This window comes from Gigantopelta aegis, chromosome 5 (genome assembly GCF_016097555.1).
Source record: "Gigantopelta aegis isolate Gae_Host chromosome 5, Gae_host_genome, whole genome shotgun sequence".
NCBI lineage: Eukaryota > Metazoa > Mollusca > Gastropoda > Neomphalida > Peltospiridae > Gigantopelta > Gigantopelta aegis.
The window spans coordinates 2079810-2100939 of record NC_054703.1 but is presented as its reverse complement, the minus strand read 5'-3'; the positions used below and the strand labels follow the sequence as shown (position 1 = coordinate 2100939).

At 34.8% G+C, this 21130-nt stretch overlaps 1 protein-coding gene across 3 annotated transcripts in view; it reads left to right on the top strand.

The window, feature by feature from the left end:
• The window catches only part of LOC121373313 (sulfide:quinone oxidoreductase, mitochondrial-like), an 84650-nt gene extending 63938 nt beyond the window's left edge, over nucleotides 1-20712 (top strand). For 2 of the 3 annotated variants that reach the window (XM_041499877.1, XM_041499876.1), the window contains exons 9-10: nucleotides 16962-17140; nucleotides 20174-20712. In XM_041499877.1, the coding sequence (XP_041355811.1) occupies nucleotides 16962-17140; nucleotides 20174-20267 (273 nt within the window). In that variant the 3' untranslated portion in view covers nucleotides 20268-20712. Of the gene's footprint in view, nucleotides 1-16961; nucleotides 17141-20173 lie in introns of those variants that run through there. The other variant, XM_041499878.1, reaches the window with a different exon arrangement.
• The last annotated feature ends 418 nt before the right edge of the window (nucleotides 20713-21130 follow it).

Below are 21130 nucleotides of genomic sequence, written 5' to 3'. Positions count from 1 at the left end.
TCAACAACAGATGCACATGCTAAATTTTTATGACAATTTATTCATTTGTGACATATGTTTGATTGTAATTACTTTCTGCAAAGTGAATATTGTTTATTCTTAAGTTAAAAGTTTTAAAATTATTTAAATTTTCTGTAATTATTAATATTTATATATAATTGTCGTGTTCATAGACTGTCACATCTGACGGAGGTTTTAATGTTAACCCACATCAAAATCTTTACAAGTATTCTCGGCAGCTATTTATATCAATTACAGCATGCACTCCCCTCACTTATTATGTTAAATACGGTATTTGTTACAGTCAGTTACATTGTAGTATACTAGTTAGTAGTTTGTTAATTCATTTTAAAGGTGATTTTATTATAATCTTTTTTTTTTGCAATAAAAATATTATGTTCAAGATTATGAGCATTAGGTTTCCCATCCTAACAAGTGCTCCAAGGCCATGGTATGTGTTGTCCTGTATGAGAATGTTCATATAAAAGACCCCTTGTTGCTAATGGAAAAATGTAGCTGAAGACTATACTGTATATATTATATGTATGTATGTATGTGTAAAATGACTGGCATTTTTTCTTAGATAAATAATTTTAGGAAATTTAATTTTCTGCAATAATAATTTAATATTTTAATAGTGTAGCAATAAATCAATATTTGATACGTCAATAGGAATTTTGAATTGGATTGGCCTGTAATAAGAATTTTTAATTAGGTTAACCTGTAATAAGAATTTTGATATGGGTTGACCTGTTATAATAAATTTTGATTTGGGTTGACTCATAATAAGAATTTTGATTTGGGTTGACCTGTAATAAGAATTTTGATTTGGGTTAACTGAAAGTGACATGTTTGTCTGACCCCAGCGAACTACACATCTGTGAAGGCATGCAGGAATGCTGCATTAAAGAGAACAATAGATTTGAAAATGTTTTCTTGCTTATACATTGCAACACAGCTGCGAGGCCATCCTTTAAAAAAAAAAAAAAAAAAAAAGTTTTTTTTTTTAAATTGATGTAATAAAGTAAAATAATAATAATAGGTTTTTTTTTTAAATTGATGTAATAAAGACGGGGTATGGATTTTATTTGTATGACTTGCGTATTTGGATAAATACATTCTATTATTGTAAATTATTTAAAATACAGCTGTTTAGGGATGTTACACGTAGCTAAGGGGAAGTACCATTCATACATTTGGCCCAATGTGTTTATTGATAAAGATTTGAATGGGTTGCACAGATTCATAAGGGTTACAACATCCCATAATGTTAATCTATCGGCTCATGAAAATAGTTGATGACCATTGTTTTTCTGTGTTTTGTTGTGGTTTTTAAAATTAATTTTAACTCTTAAAATCTTTTAATAAACTCTTCTTTTTTTTTTTTTTTTTTTTTTTTTTTTTTTTTAATTCTTGTAAAAATCCTTTAGTAAACAAAGTTTTTTTTTGTTTGTTTTATGAATTAATAAAAAAAATAAAAAAATAGGAATTACATGTACATGTACATTAGTTTCAAAGTAGAATTGTAAGTTTTCAAACTGAATGTGCCAGCATTATTCATTCAGCATAAAACTACATAAACATTACACCGGCCTCGGTGGCGTCGTCGTGGTTAGGCCATCGGTCTACAGGCTGGTAGGTAATCCAGATACCGACTCCAAACCCTGAGTGAGTGCTCCGCAAGGCTCAGTGGGTAGGTGTAAACCACTTGCACCGACCAGTGATCCATAACTGGTTCAAAAAGGCCATGGTTTGTGCTATCCTGCCTGTGGGAAGCGCAAATAAAAGATCCCTTGCTGCTAATCGGAAAGAGTAGCTCATGAAGTGGCGACATCGGGTTTCCTCTCAAAATCTGTGTGGTTCTTAACCATATGTCTGACGCCATATAACCATAAATAAAATGTGTTGAATGCGTCGTTAAATAAAACATTTCTTTCTTTCATTTACATTATGAGTATCCTATCATTGTAAGGTATTTTTTGACTAACATATCCTTTTTAACGACTGCAATTACATGTTAAATGTATGCTCTTATTTACAATAGTGAACGGGATGTAGCCCAGTGGTAAGAGTGCTCACTTGATACACAGACATTTTGGGATCAGTTCCCAGCAGTGGCTATTTTTCGTTCCAGCCAGCGTACCATGACTGGTATATCAAAGACTGGTATGTGCTATCCTGTCTGGGATGGTGCATATAAAAGATCCCTTGCTACTAATGGAAACATGTGGGTTTCCTCTCTAAGACTATATGTCAAAATTACAAAATGTTTGACATCGAATAGCCGATGATTAATAAATCAATGTGCTCTAGTGGTGTCGTTAAACAAAACAAACTTTTAACTTCTCATTTGGGTTTCCCACAATCCATCCAGTCTTTTTGTTGTTGATGTTTGATTATGCTAAAGAAAAAGATTATCCAACTGTTAAAAGCATTGTAGTCATCATAAAATATTTCTTCTTTTTTTATTATGGCTTATACTTCGCAAGTAAAAGTAAAGTTTGTATTATTTAACGACGCCACTAGAGCACATTGATTTTTTATCTTATCATTGGCTATTGGACGTCAAACATATGGTCATTCTGACACTATTTTTAGAGGAAACCCGCTGTTGCCACATAGGCTACTCTTTTTACGACAGGCAGCAAGGGATCTTTTATTTGCGCTTCCCACAGGCAGGATAGCACAAACCATGGCCTTTGTTGAACCAGTTATGGATCACTGGTCGGTGCAAGTGGTTTACACCTACCCATTGAGCCTTGCAGAGCACTCACTCAGGGTTTGGAGTCGGTATCTGGATTAAAAATCCCATGCCTCGACTGGGATCCGAACCCAGTACCTACCAGCCTGTAGACCGATGGCCTGCCACGACGCCACCGAGGCCGGTCTTCGCAAGTAAACCCCCACTGAAATTAATACTCTGTGTGTACAGAGGATATTGAAAATGATTGATAGCAAGTGACACCGTCGTTATATCAATATTCATCATCCATTAAAGGCTTTTGTGGGAGATATCGCATATAATCTTAATTGGTCAAGTTTTAATCACAAGACAATAGTTTGTTACATCACTGTGTTTGTTTCAGCGTTAAACCTATCATTAGTGACATCACGCCACTGCCGTTCTGCTAGTTAACGAGTCTACCGCTGCCAAATATAGTGACATTCAACCCACATTACTGACATTATTTACAATTGTCGCATATTAAAATAATGATAATGGATGATAAAAAGAATACCCCCCTCGTATCTTGTAATATCATAATTTGTCAGCACTCGCTGATAAAAGTATAAAACTCGTGCTGATAAATTATGATATCACAAGATCCTCTATTTAATGTGTTCTAAAGAAAAAGACAGAAACTGTAAATACCTGTATACATGAAAATGTCTGGTAATTAACTATATGGAACTGGAATCACACTGATATGCTTCACTGATGCCATCTCGGTAAATACCCAGTAGATAGAGAATGTGTAAAAATTATCAATATCATGTAAAAATTATCAATATCGGGTTTAAATTCAGTCAACATGGATAATTACCTCTAAGTGCCTTTTCGGCCGTAACACACTTCAAGTGATGCTTAATTAATTTCCAGGTGTGTCTATACATACTTACAAACTCTGATACGGTAAACGAGAATATCAATATGTATTTAATATGTACGTTAATTAGTTTAAAAGACTCTTTTAGTCAGAAACATGTCTCAGAAACATGTCACAGTGTAAGCAAACTCGGGCCAGTATCTGTAATCATAATGTTTTGTCTGCGATGTTTTATTGTAAATAGCTGACGAAGTGCGGCAGTGGCCAGCTTTTTCTTTGTCCAGCCTTATGAACTGATAAAACTGATACATGTAAATGGAAATTAAGGACTCCAGAAAAAATCTCTTGGAAACTCGGGGTTATCTAGTCTCATTTGTTTTGTAAACTACTGAAAAATTCTTAGATTGTTATTTATCAGGCTTTACAGATATGCATCGACAGTGCTATAAATAATATTTGCTGTATTATATTATTACATGGATATTAAAGAGACATAAAAGAAAACCCTTTCTAAACTCGCGGGTATCTACAGATTCATTAGTTTTGCAAGCTATTGAAAAATTCTGCGACTGATATTTATCAGGCTTGACTGATGAACATCATTAGATGTTATTAAATATTATACTTATGATATTATTATGGAAATTAAAGACATGAAAAAAAAAATTCTTTTGTAAACTCTGGGGTATTAGCAATCTCGTGTTTTGCAAGCAAACAAAAAGAATTCTTCAACCGATATTTATTAGGCTTCACAGATATGCATCGGTAGATGTTAGTAAATATTATATGCTATGATATTATTTGGAAATTAAAAGGACAGACCCTAGTTTAAGCCCATGAAAATGCACACTAAGTTTAGTTAATTAATCTACAAACCTGTAACACATTTGGATAAAGTTACAACTCAGTTAAACATGAGTTTGTGACTTTGAAAACTCATGTCTTTTGCAAGCAATTGAAGAATTCTTCCCACTGATATTTAGCAGATAGGCTTCACAAATATTTATCTTTATGAAAGACACAAGAAAACATCTCTTGAAAACTCATGTGTTTTGCAAGCTTCATAAATATTTATCTTGATAGATATTATATTATTATATGGCACTTGAAGAGCTGCAAGAAAAACAATCCTTAAAAACTCTGGGATATTTGCAGTCTCATGTGTTTTGCAAACAGCTCCAGAATTCTTTGACTGACGTTGATCACGATTCACACTTATATGCATCAGTATAGATACTATAAATAACACATGTGTACGAGGAACGTGATTCTTCAGATGACTTTCATTGTTTTTGGAAAACCTTTTTTTGTGTGTTTTCCATTTACGCCCTATTAATTATTATTGAATGCAGTTAATGGGAACCTTTGCTATTAATTAAGCCAGTCTGTTACATCATGGTGCGACTTGGTACATATCTAGGACAATGTCACAATGTTACATCGTAGCCCAGTGGTAAAGCGCTCGCTCGAATGCGTGATCGGTCTGGGATCGATCCCTGTCGGCCCATTGGGCTATTTCTCGTTCTAGCTAATGCACCACGACTGGTATATCTAAGGCTATGGTATGTACTATCCTGTCTGTGGGATGGTGCATATAAAAGACCCCTTGCTGCTATTCGAAAATAGTAGTTCAAGAAGTGGCGACAGCGGGTTTCCTCTATCAATATATGTGTGGTCCTTAACCATGCGTCTGACGCCATATAACTGTAAATAAAATGTGTTGAGTGCGTTGTTTCTTTTTAATGTTACATGGAGGTTAGCAAACATTTCATCATGTAAGTTGCCATCTTGCTTTGTGATGCAACCCACAGCTGGTTTTCCTATACAGCATTCCACTGCATGTTACCAAATGTTTGGACTGGTGGTGTAAATCAGAACAAGCGTCAAGTTCATTGTTGAGCATTTGCAGACTGTCAAAGAGTGATGTCAGCAAGTGTTTTTTATATTTTTTGATTGATGCCCTTCAAGTCACTTCCATCTTTGCATCCAGTTGGGTTTCCATCTTTGCATCCAGTCAGTGCAACCACAGTCGACATGGGGTATGGGGGACCTCCCTTAGAAAGAACATGTGTAAAGTTTAGGGTTAGGGTTAAGAAAATCATACAGTAATGATAACAGTAATTAATTTTGTCAAAAAGTTAACTTAAAAAAATTAACAAATTTGGGTATGGCGCCATACCCGTTTTACCCTCTGGCAGAAACCCTGCAAGTCTCTATGTAGTTGATATTTGATAGGCTATCATAGGTGCTGTCTTGTTTGTGGTAAACTGCATAACAACAAATTCATTTTTGCTAAACAGGAAGATTATCGAAGTGCTAGAAGTCGTGATGAAATATTTCTTCTCCATTTGGGCGGGATGCACGTAGCTCAGTGTTAAAGTGCTCATTTGATGTGCGGTCAGTTTGGGATCGATCCCTTGTTACTAATGGAAACATGTAGTGGGTTTCTTAGATCTAAGAGGGTGGGACATAGCATTTGCTTGGTGTGTGATCGGTCTAGGATTGATCCTAGTCAGTTGGGCTATTTCTCGTTCCAGCCAGTGTACCACGACTGGTATATTAAAGGACCGTGGTATGTACTGTCCTGTCTGTGGGATGGTGCATTTAAAAGATCCCTTGCTACAAATGGAAACATGTTGCGGGTTTCTTCTTTAAGAAAATATGTCAAAATTACCAAATGTTAGCTGATGATGATGTAGCTGATGATTAATAAATCGGTGTGTTCTAGTGGTGTCTTTTAAAAAAACAAATTTAACCTTTTTCTTCCCCATGTCTTTACTATATGTATATGTAATAATATCAAAATTTGGTATGCCATCAAAGGTTCAATTTTTTTTTTGCTTGCCAGTCAAAAAGTTTGATGGATATCTGAGGTATTAAGAGTAGTTGAAAATAATAATAATTAAAATCACTTGCCTGCAGGCACATGCTAACTACATGTAGGTTACTTGTCCAGTATGAAAATTTTATTTGCCACAGATGTCTGGCAGTGGGAATTTTAAACCCCTGTATCCTATTAAATTTAATTTTTAATTTACTAATGTACGTTATTCAACATTTTAATATCATTACAGTAAAGTTAATAAAAATTTAAAACTTAAGTTTTATTAAATAAGTAAACTAAGTTACTTGTCCAGTATGGAAGTTTCACTTGTCATGGACTTTAAGAAATGGAAATTATAAACCCCTGAATTAGTTTACTAATATACTGTTAAATTTTTTTTATATATCATTACAGCAAAGTTAATATATTTTTTTAAACTTAAGTTTTATTAAAGGGACATACCCTATTTTTTAAACACTAACGCATATTTTTTCACCGTTTTTGATAACTTAAGTCATACTTTACTTATATTTGATTGGTTACATTATAAATTTTCGTACATTCTACCGTATATCTTCGCCTGTAAGTCGATCTCGGCTATAAGTCGAGTCCCTAATTTCAAGCCCTGAAAACATATTTTTTTTATTGACCCGTTTATAAGTCGACCCATGAAAAACGACTTATAAATATTGAAATATTTCTTATTTTCAGCACATGAGAACAATAATGTACAATATTTGAACAAAAGAAAATTATTTTACAAACTTCGGTTTTCACGTTTTGTACATCGCAATATAATCAGACTATTCCAATCAAACTATCATTATTACATAGCATCAAAACGAAATATTCCCTTAGTAGAGAGTGAAAGCTGTTTGACTGTTACTGTATGGTACTGTACAGATGGTTTTGTGCACAGACAACAACTTTATTTATAAACACTGCCAACAGATCACTACGATAAAACTGAAAGTATCACGTTTTGCCGCCATATTAATACATGTAAGGAGGATAACTCTGGAAAGTACACTGGTTTTTGTACCAAATGATGTGTGTCCCTATTGCTCTAGATAGTGAACTGCAGAGATCAGTCTATTTTAAGGGAAAGCTCAGTAATATTCATGAAGTTAATCACCGCCAAAACATTGTTTGAACAACCATTAATGCCAGTGACCAGATTTCAAAATAAACTCAGGCAACAGGTAGTTAGTATTGTTTACATTTTTACTATTAGTGATGACTGTTAATTTAACTAAGTGGACTGTTGTCTTGGCACGTGAGTGAGATCGTACGCCTTTTTGCATAACCAAAACCGTTCTAATGCCAAAAACAAAAGGTTATAAAAAATAAATGTGTCAAATTAACATATTTGAGTATAAATACATGGCATACTTCAACAATAAAACTTGTAAAATAATCCCCAAAACAGTAATATTTTTTGGTGAATTTTTTTTAACCTCTTATAAGTCGACCCCCCAAGTTATAAAATAATTTTTGGGTGAAAAAAATTCAACTTATAGGCGAAGATATACGGTAAGTGTTTTTGGTCATCCTGATATTTTTAATATCACAAAATGCATTTCTCATATTTTTAATAACGCACGTGCGTCTGAGAAGTAACGGTTATAGAGTCTAGTTTCAGTCTATTTATAGAGGGTATTTCACCATTTCAAAGCCACGGAATCATGTTTCACCCAATTGTAACTTTATCCAAATGTGTTACAGGTTTGTAGATTAACTAAACTTCGTGTTAATTTTCACGGGTTGAAACTAGATTATGTCCCTTTAACTAAACTTAGTGTTAATTTTCACGGGTTGAAACTAGGGTCTGTCCCTTTAACTAAACTTAGTGTTAATTTTCATGGACTGAAACTAGGGTCTGTCCCTTTAAATAAGTAAACTAACTTACTTGTCCAATATGGAAGTTTCACTTGTCATGGACTTTAGGAAATGGGAATTATAAACTAACTTACTTGTCCAATATGGAAGTTTCACTTGTCATGGACTTTAGGAAATGGGAATTATAAACTCCTGAATTATATTTAATTTTTAGTTTACTAATCTACTGTTAAAATTTATAGTGTTTTTTGTGTGTGTGTATATCAATACAATAAAGTTAATATATTTTTTTAAACTTAAATTTTATTAAACAAGTAAACTACATGTAAGTTGCTTGTCCAGTATGGAAGTTTCACTTGCCACGGACTTTGGGTTAGTGGGAATTATAAACCCTTGTGTCATATTTAATTTTTTAGTTTACTAATGTACTGTTAATTTTTAAAACAATTTTTTTTATCTCATTACAGCAAAGTTAAAAAAAACAATAAATAAAAAATAAAAAAAACTGAAGTTTTATTAAACAAGTAAATTAAGTTACTTGTCCGGAATGGAAGTTTCATTTACCACAGACTCTAGGAAATGGGAATTTTAAACCCCTGTATCATATTTATTTTTAGTTTACTAATGTAGCAGTAATATTTTAAAACATTGATCTTCTTACAGAAAGCATTTTTTTTTTTTAAAGGATGGCCAACATTTTTTTGTAAAGTTAGCAAAGGCTTGCACTAATTGCAGAGACTTGTAACATACAATTTTCATCCACCCCTCCGTCCCTCCATCAATGGTCATAGGCAGTATGTATACAGGTACATAGAGTGCTTTGTTTTAATGTGCATATATAGTCTGACTAATGATACAAAATAGGGGTGAGGGTGGAGATTGTTTGCTACAAATCTTTGATGCTAATTGATGCAAATAGTTAGTGAATCGACAGGTTATTATTGCATTATACCTATAGTGACTTATTGTCTTATAGCTAGTGACATAACAGGTTATTTATATGGTATCATTATATTATGCATAGCTTATATTTACTAAGGAATGATAATTGGAAATGGGTACATATATATATTACCATTGCTTATATTTATAATTAGGAAATATATTAAATGTTTCTACATTATGAATTGTAATATAATTTTATAGATATATTTTATTTCAGTTTTGTACGTACATGTTTTTATTATACATGTGATAAATATTGATATTTCATTGTACCATTGACATAGAAGTATACGATTCTTGTTTGGTGATTATTAATGTTACTCAAATGTGAGACAATAAAATGTATGTTTTCAGGATATTGAAATTTATGCACAGCACAAAAATGCGCCTAGCATTGCACATCCCTGCTTATCTCCCTTGTTTGTAATGGTGGGACAAGGATTTTTTTCATTTCAATCTTTGATGCACAATAATCCTGACATACAAATCCATTTGTTACATTTGGGTTTTTTAACCTTTCAAAACACTGCTGTCTGCAATTTCTCAACCTTTGTGGTGGTATCTGCCTTTTTGTTACAGTTAATCTGGGACAGGAATAATTTCTCTATTTATCAATTACAGCCGATTCTACTTAATCACATATTGGTTTATAGAAAATCTACTTAATTACATATTGGTTTATAGAAAATCTACTTAATCGCATATTGGTTTATAGAAAATCTACTTAATTACATATTGGTTTATAGAAAATCTGCTTAATTACATATTGGGTTTATAGAAAATCTACTTAATTGCATATGAGTTTATAGAACATCCACTTAATCGCATATTGGTTTATAGAATAAATTGGTTATTTTCATTTGTATTACTGTGCTTAATACAAGGATGGAAAATATTACAGTTACTAATATTTTGAAAGTCATTTAACAAAATGGTATAGGCTAAAGTATTTGGAAATAAGATAAATTTTATGTACACCATAGTTTTCTAAATCCTCTCATTATCAAAGACCGGCCTCGGTGACGTCGTGGCAGGCCATCGGTCTAAAGGCTGGTAGGTACTGGGTTCGGATCCCAGTCGAGGCATGGGATTTTTAATCCAGATACCGATTCCAAACCCTGAGTGAAGGCTCCACAAGGCTCAATGGGTAGGTGTAAACCACTTGCACTGACCATGGTTTGTGCTATCTTGCCTGTGGGAAAGCGCAAATAAAAGATCCCTTGCTGCTAATCGGAAAGAGTAGCCCATGTAGTGGCGACAGCGGGTTTCCTTTTACAAAATCTGTGTGGTACTTAACCATATGTCTGACACCATATAACCGTAAATAAAATGTGTTGAGTGCGTCGTTAAATAAAACATTTCTTTCCTCTCATTATCAAATGAATGTAGAAACTGTTTCAGTAGACTAACTGTTATTTATGGTTATAATTCAGGGTTATGCAGCACATAATATAATAATATAGCTATGTTGCGAGTCCACATGACTATAATCAGTGTGGTTGTAACATTTTATACATGTGTCATATTTGTTGAAATAAGTTGTGTTAAAAAACACTTGGTTAAAATCAACACCAAGAAATATTGATATGCTAGGTAATCAAAATATTTTTGTCCCTAGAGGTTTTTGGTTCCTAATTGTTTTAAACATGTACACAAGTAGCATTAAATAGAAGTCATACTGTACTAGAGGCCATCATTCTAAATATTCAATGTGCTCTAGTGGTGTTGTTACAAAAAACAAACTTTAAATGTTTTTCATTCTAAATATATGAGCAGAAACATCTCCCCAGCTAGTGCCCCAAGATTTGTGTATCAAAGATCTGGGTATGTGCTGTCCTGTCTGTGAGAAAATGCAAGTAAAAGATCAGTTGCTGTTAATGGGGGGGGGGGGGGGGAGAGAGTGTGGGATCTAGCTCAGTTGGTAGAGAGCTCACTTGAGTTGCTTCAGCCATAGGATCGAACCATATCAGTGGATCCAATCTCTGATTATTGTTCTTTTCCCTGTCTCCACAATAAACCACGACTGGCATATCAAAGGCTGTGGTATGTCACGTCTGTGGGAAGATGGATATCAAAGGCTGTGGTATGTCACGTCTGTGGGAAGATGGATATCAAAGATTTAGTGCTACTAATGGACAAATGTAGCCAGTTTCCTCTATAGGACTACATGTATGTAAAAATTATCAAATGTTTCACATCCAATAGCCGATAATGAATCAACGAGTGCTGTAGAACAGTGGTGTCAAAACAGACCTTATCGTTTTTGTTAGCCTAACAGCCACAGAATTAAAAAAAAAAAAAAAAGCCCCAGAAAGAAAAATGTTGGCTCTTATTAAATAAACATTAGTTTCCTTTTCTCACTTATCATTTAAACTTGGCATGATGTTAAACAACTCTCTTGTATTAAATGTTAATGAACTTGTTACGAACCCTACCTCATTTATTAAACAAATGTTCTGTTCTTATCTTGACGGTAATTTTTATTTGTATCCCACACGACAAGTGTGTTAATGGTCTTGTCAGAAAGTAAAGGCTTGTTATCCTCAAACAAATGTTTTTTTTAGTTCCATGACAATTATCATTAACTACTTCACATGACAGCAATATTAATGGACTTGTGAAATAGGAAAAAGTTCTCATTATTTGACTTGGCATGGAATACTACCATTGGATTTTTACAAAAAAACAGAATGGCTACGTAAAGATTATTTATTTAGCATGGAATTCTACCAATGGATTTTTACAGAAAACAGAATATGAAAAGCTAGTGTCTCTTTATATGTTGTTGAAATGATAGACTGGTACTGTACATATCAACAAGCTGTTCTCACACCTTTATATATTGCTGAAATGATAGACTGGTACTTTACGTAATAACCAGCTTTTCACAGCATCTCTTTATATATACCGGCCTTGGTGGCGTCGTGGCAGGCCATCGGTCTACAGGCTGGTAGGTACTGGGTTCGGATCCCAGTCGAGGCATGGGATTTTTAATTCAGATACCGACTCCAAACCCTGAGTGAGTGCTCCGCAAGGCTCAGTGGGTAGGTGTAAACCACTTGCACCGACCAGTGATCCATAACTGGTTCAACAAAGGCCATGGTTTGTGCTGTTCTGCCTGTGGGAAGCACAAATAAAAGATCCCTTGCTGCCTGTCATAAAAGAGTAGCCTATGTGGCGACATCGGGTTTCCTCTCCAAATCTGTGTGGTCCTTAACCATATGTCTGACGCCATATAACCGTAAATAAAATGTGTTGAGTGCGTCGTTAAATAAAACATTTCTTTCTTTCTCTTTATATATTGTTGAAATGATAGACTGGTACTGTACATATAACAACAAGCTTTTCAAAGTGTCTCTTTATATATTGTTGAAATAATAGACTGGTAGTGTACATAACAACAAGCTTTTCACAGCGTCTCTTTATATAAAGACAGAATGGCTACATAAAGATTATTTACTTGGCATGGAATGATACCAATGAATTTTATAAAAACAGAATGGCTATAGGTAAAGATTATTTACTTGGCATGGAATGATACCAATGAATTTCACGAAAAACAGAATGGCTATAGGTAAAGATTATTTACTTGGCATGGAATGATACCAATGAATTTTATAAAAACAGAATGGCTACATAATTATCAAAAGCCTGCTGTTAACACTGAATGAATTTCAACCATTAAAAACTGGTTTTGCTATTTAAATTTTCTTTCTTATTTTAGCATGTCTGACTAAAACCTTTTTTATGCGTGTTAAGTTTGACGGCAATGCATTGTCTTGTAAATGGTTTTCTTTGAAGTAATGAGAGCTTCGGTTTCCATGGCGATAATTATGGATAATGCATTTTTCGATTGGAATTTTATCTATAAAGGTTACACTCTACTTTAGTGGAGGTTTTTCTTTTGTTTATTTTGTTCATTTTTTGTTGGGATGTGCAGTCTTGGGTAAATAATAATAAAAAATGATCAGTGTTTTCTTTTATAGTGTAAAATTGTTGTTTCATCCAATTTTTTCTGTCGTCTCAAAAAAGGTTGTTTTAGGACAAAAAGAAGAAAGAGCTTACTTTAGCTTATTATTGCTTTCAAACAATAAAGTATCATACGGTTAATTCAGGGCTTCTAGAATTTTTTGAAAATCCACTAGCCATGGGATCAGTGATTTTAAAAATTTACTAGCCACGATTAAAAATTCACTAGTCCTACTTTACTTCAAGTTAATACAATTTTACTAAATAATAGTAATAATCAGATATGTCACCTAAAGAGGGAGATAGAGCTTAAAAACACTAACATTGGGGTGAGATGGAGGCAGTATATTCATATTTACAAAATAGACTTTAATTGCAATATTTGACCAAAAAACCCCATTCACATGCTGTCGGGCATGGCAATAGTAGTTATTTACTAGCCCAACATTGAATATCACTAGACATGGGAGTTGGGATACCGTAATCTAGAAGCCCTGGGGTTTTGTTGAAGATAGAAATTACTGTATATTTGAAATCGGCAACAAAATGTATTATACTAATAATCGAGCTCTAATTATTGTTCCAACATTTTGAAAAGGGACATTTCATTGAATGTATGTTGTGTTCGTATGTTCGTCACCAAATATCTAGTTAAAAATGTGCTGAGCTGTCGTTAAACATTCCTTTCCTTTCTCTCACTATCTAGACCAAGTGATGAAATAACCATATATTAGACACCAAATAGCCGTAGTTTAAAATGTGCTGAGATGTTGTTAAACAAACATTCCTTTCCTTTCTTCTTGACCAAGTGATGAAATAACAATATGTCAGACACCAAATAGCCGTAGTTTAATTTGTGCTGAGGTGTTGTTAAACAAACATTCCTTTCCTTTCTCTCACTATCTAGTGTAAAAATAAACATGTCGGACACCAAATAGCCAGAGTTTAAAATGTGCAGAGGTGTTGTTAAACAAACATTCCTTTCCTTTCTCTCACTATCTAGTGTAAAAATAAACATGTCGGACACCAAATAGCCAGAGTTTAAAATGTGCTGAGGTGTCTTTAAACTAACATTCCTTTCCTTTCTTTCGACCCAGTTTCAAAATTACATGTGTCATATATACATGTATGTACCATATGTTACACACTAAATAACCATAGTTTAAACTGGGCTGAGGTGTCTTTAAACTAACATTCCTTTCTTTTAAAAAAAGAAGTTTTTATCAGAGATCATACGATCTAAGTATTGTAGACATGTGTACTTCATATCCGCATGTACATGTATGCCAATAATGTGTATTATAATCTCTACATATTTTGGCCAATGTTTAAAGCATACCTTCTCACCACGATCTGTACATTTCTGTGAGGTCATTCATGGGTCATTTAACTGCACATATGTACATGTTCAGAAACCCCATGTCACACGTCTTTTCTAACCCTCATGTATACATTTACATTGTGTACGTACCATAACAATTGATGTTTTTGTGTTAAAAATACATTGTGTACGTACTATAACAAATGTTTTTGTGTTAAAATGCCCACTGTATGAGCTCAGATTAATCTACATGTATAATCTTGGTGTTTACTGCATATAGATTTACATGCAGTCCTTGTATCCGTTTATTAATTATGTTGACAGTGATCTATGCTGTTTCTGATATGCTGGTTATTAAGTAGATCATTTGGTGTCCCAGTTTTAATATAATTTTTTTTATTATAGATCTCTCTATAGTCCGACCCGTCATTTTATAAAAAATGTTTTTTTTTAGTAAATAAATGCAGTTTGATTTCACGAAAGAAGAAAAGTAAAAGTGTTTTGGAAATCATAAAAAAGTACAATTTTTGTGCAAAATTTACAAATCATTTGGCTAAAAAATCAATAACTTGTAGTAAATTTAATAGTATGAAAAAAGGCGTTCTCTGTGGAATGGACTATACATGTACATGTAGGTACTATAACATGTGTTTGTGGGGTGGGATGTAGCCCAGTGGTAAAGCGCTCGCTTGATGTGCAGTCGATTTGGGATCAATCCCTGTCGGTGGGTCCATTGGACTATTTTTCGTTCCAGCCAGTGTACCACGACTGGTATATCAAAGGTATGGTATGTGCTGTCCTATCTGTGAGATGGTGCATGTAAAAAGATCCCTTGCTACTAATACAAAATGTAGCGGGTTTCCTCTCTAAGACTAAATGAAAAAATTACCATATGTTTGACATCCAATAGCCGAGACTGGCACATCATAGGCAGTGGTATGTGCTATCCTGTCTATGGGATGATGCATTTAAAAGATCCCTTGCTGCTAATTGAAAAGAGTAGCCCATGAAGTGGCGACAGCAAATTTCCTCCCTCAATATCTGTGTGGTCCTTAACCATACATATATGTCTGACGCCTTATAACCGTAAACTTAATGTTTGCATTTACCATAGTTTGACACCCAATAGCCGATGTATTTTTCGTGCTGGGGTGTCGTTAAACATCCATTCATTCATTCATTCCATATAACCGTAAATAAAATGTGTTAAATGCGTCGTTAAATAAACCATTTCTTTCCTTCCTTCCAATGATTAGCCGATGATTAGTAAATCAATGTACTCTAGTGGTGTCGTTAAACAAAAAGAAACTTTTTAAACAAGCCAATATTTCTAGCCTTGATACTAATTTTTAAAAATTAGATTATTAAAAAGAAATGGCTGTACTGTACTTGATAACCAGGGGCCTAATTCACAAAGCTCTCTTAGGCTCTGCTAGACAACAAAGCATCCTCTCTGCAAGTCTTTTAGCATTGCACTGTGAGATCGCAAAGTTGTGAGACTTTAGTGAATTAGGCCCGAGCTGTTTTTAGTCTCACTCTTTCTATGTTATTGGAATCATAGACTGGTATTGTCGATGATGGCCAGTCCTTTCTTAGGTAAATTTCTATATCGGCTGCTTCGTCTTAAAAAAAATGTACTACTTTTCGCAGGCCGCTGTTACGAGCCCTAATGTATAAACTGCAATGGCAAGTACTGTACCGTACATGAAAACCATTTTTTTTTTTAATATTTTTTTTCTCTGTGTTTCACTCTATATATTGTTGAAATGATAGACTGGTACTGTACATAATAACCAGCTTTTTATAGTGTCTCTTTATATGTTGTTGAAATGATAGACTGGTACTGTACATAATAACCAGCTTTTTATAGTGTGTCTTTATATGTTGTTGAAATGATAGACTGGTACTGTACATATCAGCAAGCTGATCTCACTCTTTATATATTGTTGAAATGATAGACTGGTACTTTACGTAGAACCAGCTTGTCACTGTCTCTTTATATATTGTTGAAATAATAGACTGGTAGTACATAACAACAAGCTTTGCACAGCGTCTCTTTATATATTGTTGAAATGATAGACTAGTACTTTACTTAATAACCAGCTTTTTACAGTGTCTCTTTATATGTTGTTGAAATGATAGACTGGTATGGTACATAATAACCAGCTTTTCATAGTGTCTCTTTATATGTTGTTGAAATGATAGACTAGTACTTTACGTAATAACCAGCTTTTTACAGTGTGTCTTTATATGTTGTTGAAATGATAGACTAGTACTTTACGTAATAACCAGCTTTTTACAGTGTCTCTTTATATGTTGTTGAAATGATAGACTTGTAGTGTGCACAACAACGAGAAATTCTCACTTTTTATATAGTGTTGAAATGATAGACTTGTAGTGTACATAACAACAAGATGTTCTCACTCTTTATATATTGTTGAAATGATAGACTGGTACTGTGCATAATGACCGGTTCTTCCCCGTGTGTCTCACTGTGTGTTGTTTCTTGTTTCAGTACGATGGCTACACGTCTTGTCCGCTCCTTACCGGGTACGGGAAATGTATCATGGCAGAGTTTGATTTCGCGGCGGAGCCTCTGGAAACATTCCCCATCGATCAGGGCAAGGAGCGGCTCAGCATGTACCACATCAAGAAAGATATCCTCGCTCCAGTCTACTGGTACCTCATGCTCCCGTAAGTAGCAAGATGATTGATCATCTGAGGTAGGTGTCGACAGGTATATCAAAGGCCATGTTTTAATAAGTGAAGACAGGTATATCAAAGGCTGTGGTATGTGCTGTCCTGTCTGACTAGAGTAAGGAGAGACTCAGCATGTACCACATCAAGAAAGACATCCTCGCTCCAGTCTACTGGTACCTCATGCTGCCGTAAATAAACAAGATCATTAGTTACCTGTGATAGGTGTCGACAGGTATATCAAAGGCTGTGGTATGTGCTGTCCTGTCTGACCAGGCTAAGGAGAGACTCAGCATGTACCACATCAAGAAAGACATCCTCGCTCCAGTCTACTGGTACCTCATGCTCCCATAAGTAACAAGATCATTGGTTACCTGTGATAGGTGTCGACATGTATATCAAAGGCCATGTTTTAATAAGTGAAGACAGGTATATCAAAGGCTGTGGTATGTGCTGTCCTGTCTGACCAGGCTAAGGAGAGACTCAGCATGTACAACATCAAGAAAGACATCCTCACTCCAGTCTACTGGTACCTCATACTGCTGTAAGTAGCAAGATGATTGATCACCTGTGATAGGTGTCGACAGGTATATCAAAGGCTGTGGTATGTGCTGTCCTGTCTGACCAGGCTAAGGAGAGACTCAGCATGTACCACATCAAGAAAGACATCCTTGCTCCAGTCTATTGGTACCTCGTTCTGCCGTAAGTAGCAAGATGATTGATCACCTGTGATAGGTGAAGACAGGTATATCAAAGGCCATGGTATATGTTTTAATAGGTGAAGACAGGTATATCAAAGGCTGTGGTATGTGCTGTGCTGTCTGACCAGGGTAAGGAGAGACTCAGCATGTACCACATCAAGAAAGACATCCTTGCTCCAGTCTATTGGTACCTCATACTGCCGTAAGTAGCAAGATGATTGATCACCTGTGATAGGTGTCGACAGGTATATGAAAGGCCATGCTATGTTTTAATAGGTGAAGACAGGTATATCAAAGGCCGTGGTATATGTTGTAATAGGTGAAGACAGGTATGTCAAAGGCTGTGGTATGTGCTGTTATGTCTGACCAGGGTAAGGAGCGGCTCAGCATGTACCACATCAAGAAAGACATCCTTGCTCCAGTCTGTTGGTACCTCATACTGCCGTAAGTAGCAAGTAGCAAGATGATCATCTGTGATAGGTGTAGATAGGTATATCAAAGGCTGTGGTATGTGCTGTCCTGTCTTACCAGGGCAAGGAGCTACTCAGCATGTGTCACATCAAGAAAGCCATAACTACCATATGTTTGATATCTAATGATTATTAAATCGATGTGTGACTCACTTGAAGCACCCAATTCTGTCGATCATTAACTAAAGGTTTTCCCATTCAAAAACAGTTTTTTCTACCAGTAAATTAAATTATTTAGTTTTATAATTTTTTTCTACAAGTAAATTAAATTATTTAGTTTTAATTTTTTATGAGTGTGTAATTGAAGGTACATGTACAATGCTTACATTTCAAATCAAATGTTAATGATAATTTTGGTTTGATTTAAAAGTAGTTTCAATTGGAGGAGACTAGGTTTTGTCTGTCAGTCTGTCTGTATGTCTGTATGTCTCACTAATATATTTCTGGATTTTTTATTTGTTAATTTGGTAATGCCTCACATAGGCATATGGGCTCCCATTTTTGTAGGGAAGCAGGCTGGCTTTTGCCCAAATTAAACGAAAATCGGGATAACATTTATTCATATTAGCATTACTGCCGAACAGCTATATACATGTATGGTTACAAATGAATCACTATGCATTTTTACATGGATTATAACTAATTTTGAGGGTAGAATGATTGAAATGCATAGCAAAAAGGTTAGCACATTTTACCTGAATATCTCTAGCATGTTTGCCCAAATCTGAGGTTTTGCTCCAGTCCCCCTGTCGCATATGCTTATGCTTATTCAAGGGCCATAACTCTGTCAAATTAAAATTGATCCAGGTTTGACAATTATATTTTAGGGGCATTAGATTTAACTTTCATGGAAATTTATTCAAGGGCTATAACTGTTGAACATGGAATGTATCTATGGCCCTTGTACTTAGGGGCTTTGTAAGGGACATTGTTTTGTTTTAGCAGTACTCTCAGAATGCTTGTTGTCTATAGAGGTTTCTGGAATAGTTATTTTATAGCCAGATTAAGTTTGAATTTCATGGGAATTTATTCCAGGGCCATAACTGTCAAAAATGGAATTTGTTCACGTTTGAACATAGTCAGTGTACACCGACTGTAGCCATATTTTGGTGGAGTGTGATCATCTCAAGCCGACGAGAAATGATATATTTGGCAACAGAAATGTTTTGGAATCTTTTAAATTCCATCCCGAATTAATTGTAAAGTTTTTAAAACACTTTGACTTCTATAAAAAGTTTTAAAAATATACTTACCTTGATTTTATGTATTTATTATACTTTTCACCCACACTGGTTTTACATAAATATATATAAATAAATAATATTTTCATCTACTTACCAATTGTGACACCCAATAGCTGATGTGTATTTTGTGCTGTGGTGACATTCATTCATTCATTCGTTTGACAACCGGCCTCGGTGGCGTCGTGGTAGGCCATCGGTCTACAGGCTGGTAGGTACTGGGTTCGGATCCCAGTCGAGGCATGGGATTTTTAATCCAGATACCGACTCCAAACCCTGAGTGAGTGCTCCTCAAGGCTCGATGGGTAGGTGTAAACCACTTGCACCGACCAGTGATCCATAACTGGTTCAACAAAGGCCATGGTTTGTGCTATCCTGCCTGTGGGAAGCGCAAATAAAAGATCCCTTGCTGCTAATCGGAAGAGTAGCCCATATAGTGGCGACAGCGGGTTTCCTCTCTCAATATCTGTGTGGTCCTTAACCATATGAATGACGCCATATAACCGTAAATAAAATGTGTTGAGTGCGTCGTTAAATAAAACACTTCTTTCTTTCTCTAGTGGTGTTGTTAAACAAACAATTTAAGCGTTTAACTCGGAAACTGCTTCTTTTCTGCAGGGGTTTCTGGAACGGCCCGAAGTTTTGGCGCCTGCTGCTCCACCTGGGAATGGACACGGCGGTGAAGCCAAAGCAGGTTCCACAGCAGACATAAGTCTGCTACAATCCTATGCAGCAGCAGCAGGAAGCGGAGATTCGGAGAAGGATGTCGGACACCGCTTGTGGTTAATGAAATAGTTAATTCACACTATCTTGGAAGATAAACTATAGATTTACAGAGGACAGTGGCACACTTTTACACTTGACACAACAATAAACATGTTTCTATAGTACACAGATAAAAAAATTTAAAAGAATTTTTTTTGTTGCCCCACGAATTCCAGATTTTAGCATTTAAAACAACAACTTGAACCCTGTATTTTGTTCTTTCGTAGAAAGTTCACAAGGAACTGTGACTTTTGAAGACCTGTGACGTTTTCAGGTGTTTTTTGTTTGTTTGTTTGTTTTTTAAAGGATCATTCCCTAGTTTTTAAACACTAATGCATATTTTTTACTATTAGAGCCCTTTTTGATAACTGAAAATCATACTTTACTTAGAGTTTATTGTTTAGATTATCCATTTCTGTACATTCAAAATGTTTTTGGTCTACCTGGTGTTTTTAATATCACAAAATGCTTTTCTCATATTTTTAAAAGCCCACATACGTCTGAGAAGTAACAGTTATGCAGTTATGTTTTAGTCTATTTTTAGAGGGTATTTCACCATTTCAAAGTTTCACTCAGGTTTCACTCAATTGTAACTTTATCCAAATGTGTTGCAGGTTTGTAGATTAACTAAACTTAGTGTGCATTTTCATGGGCTGAAACTAGGGTCTGTCTCTTTAACCAATGTAATTTTCATCCTTGCCGTAGAATGAAATCAATAATTTAAGATTCAAGACTGTTCTGAGATACAAAATGGATTTAATGATGTGATGTCAAATTAAATAAATGGATTAAGACGTAATTCAGCACTAA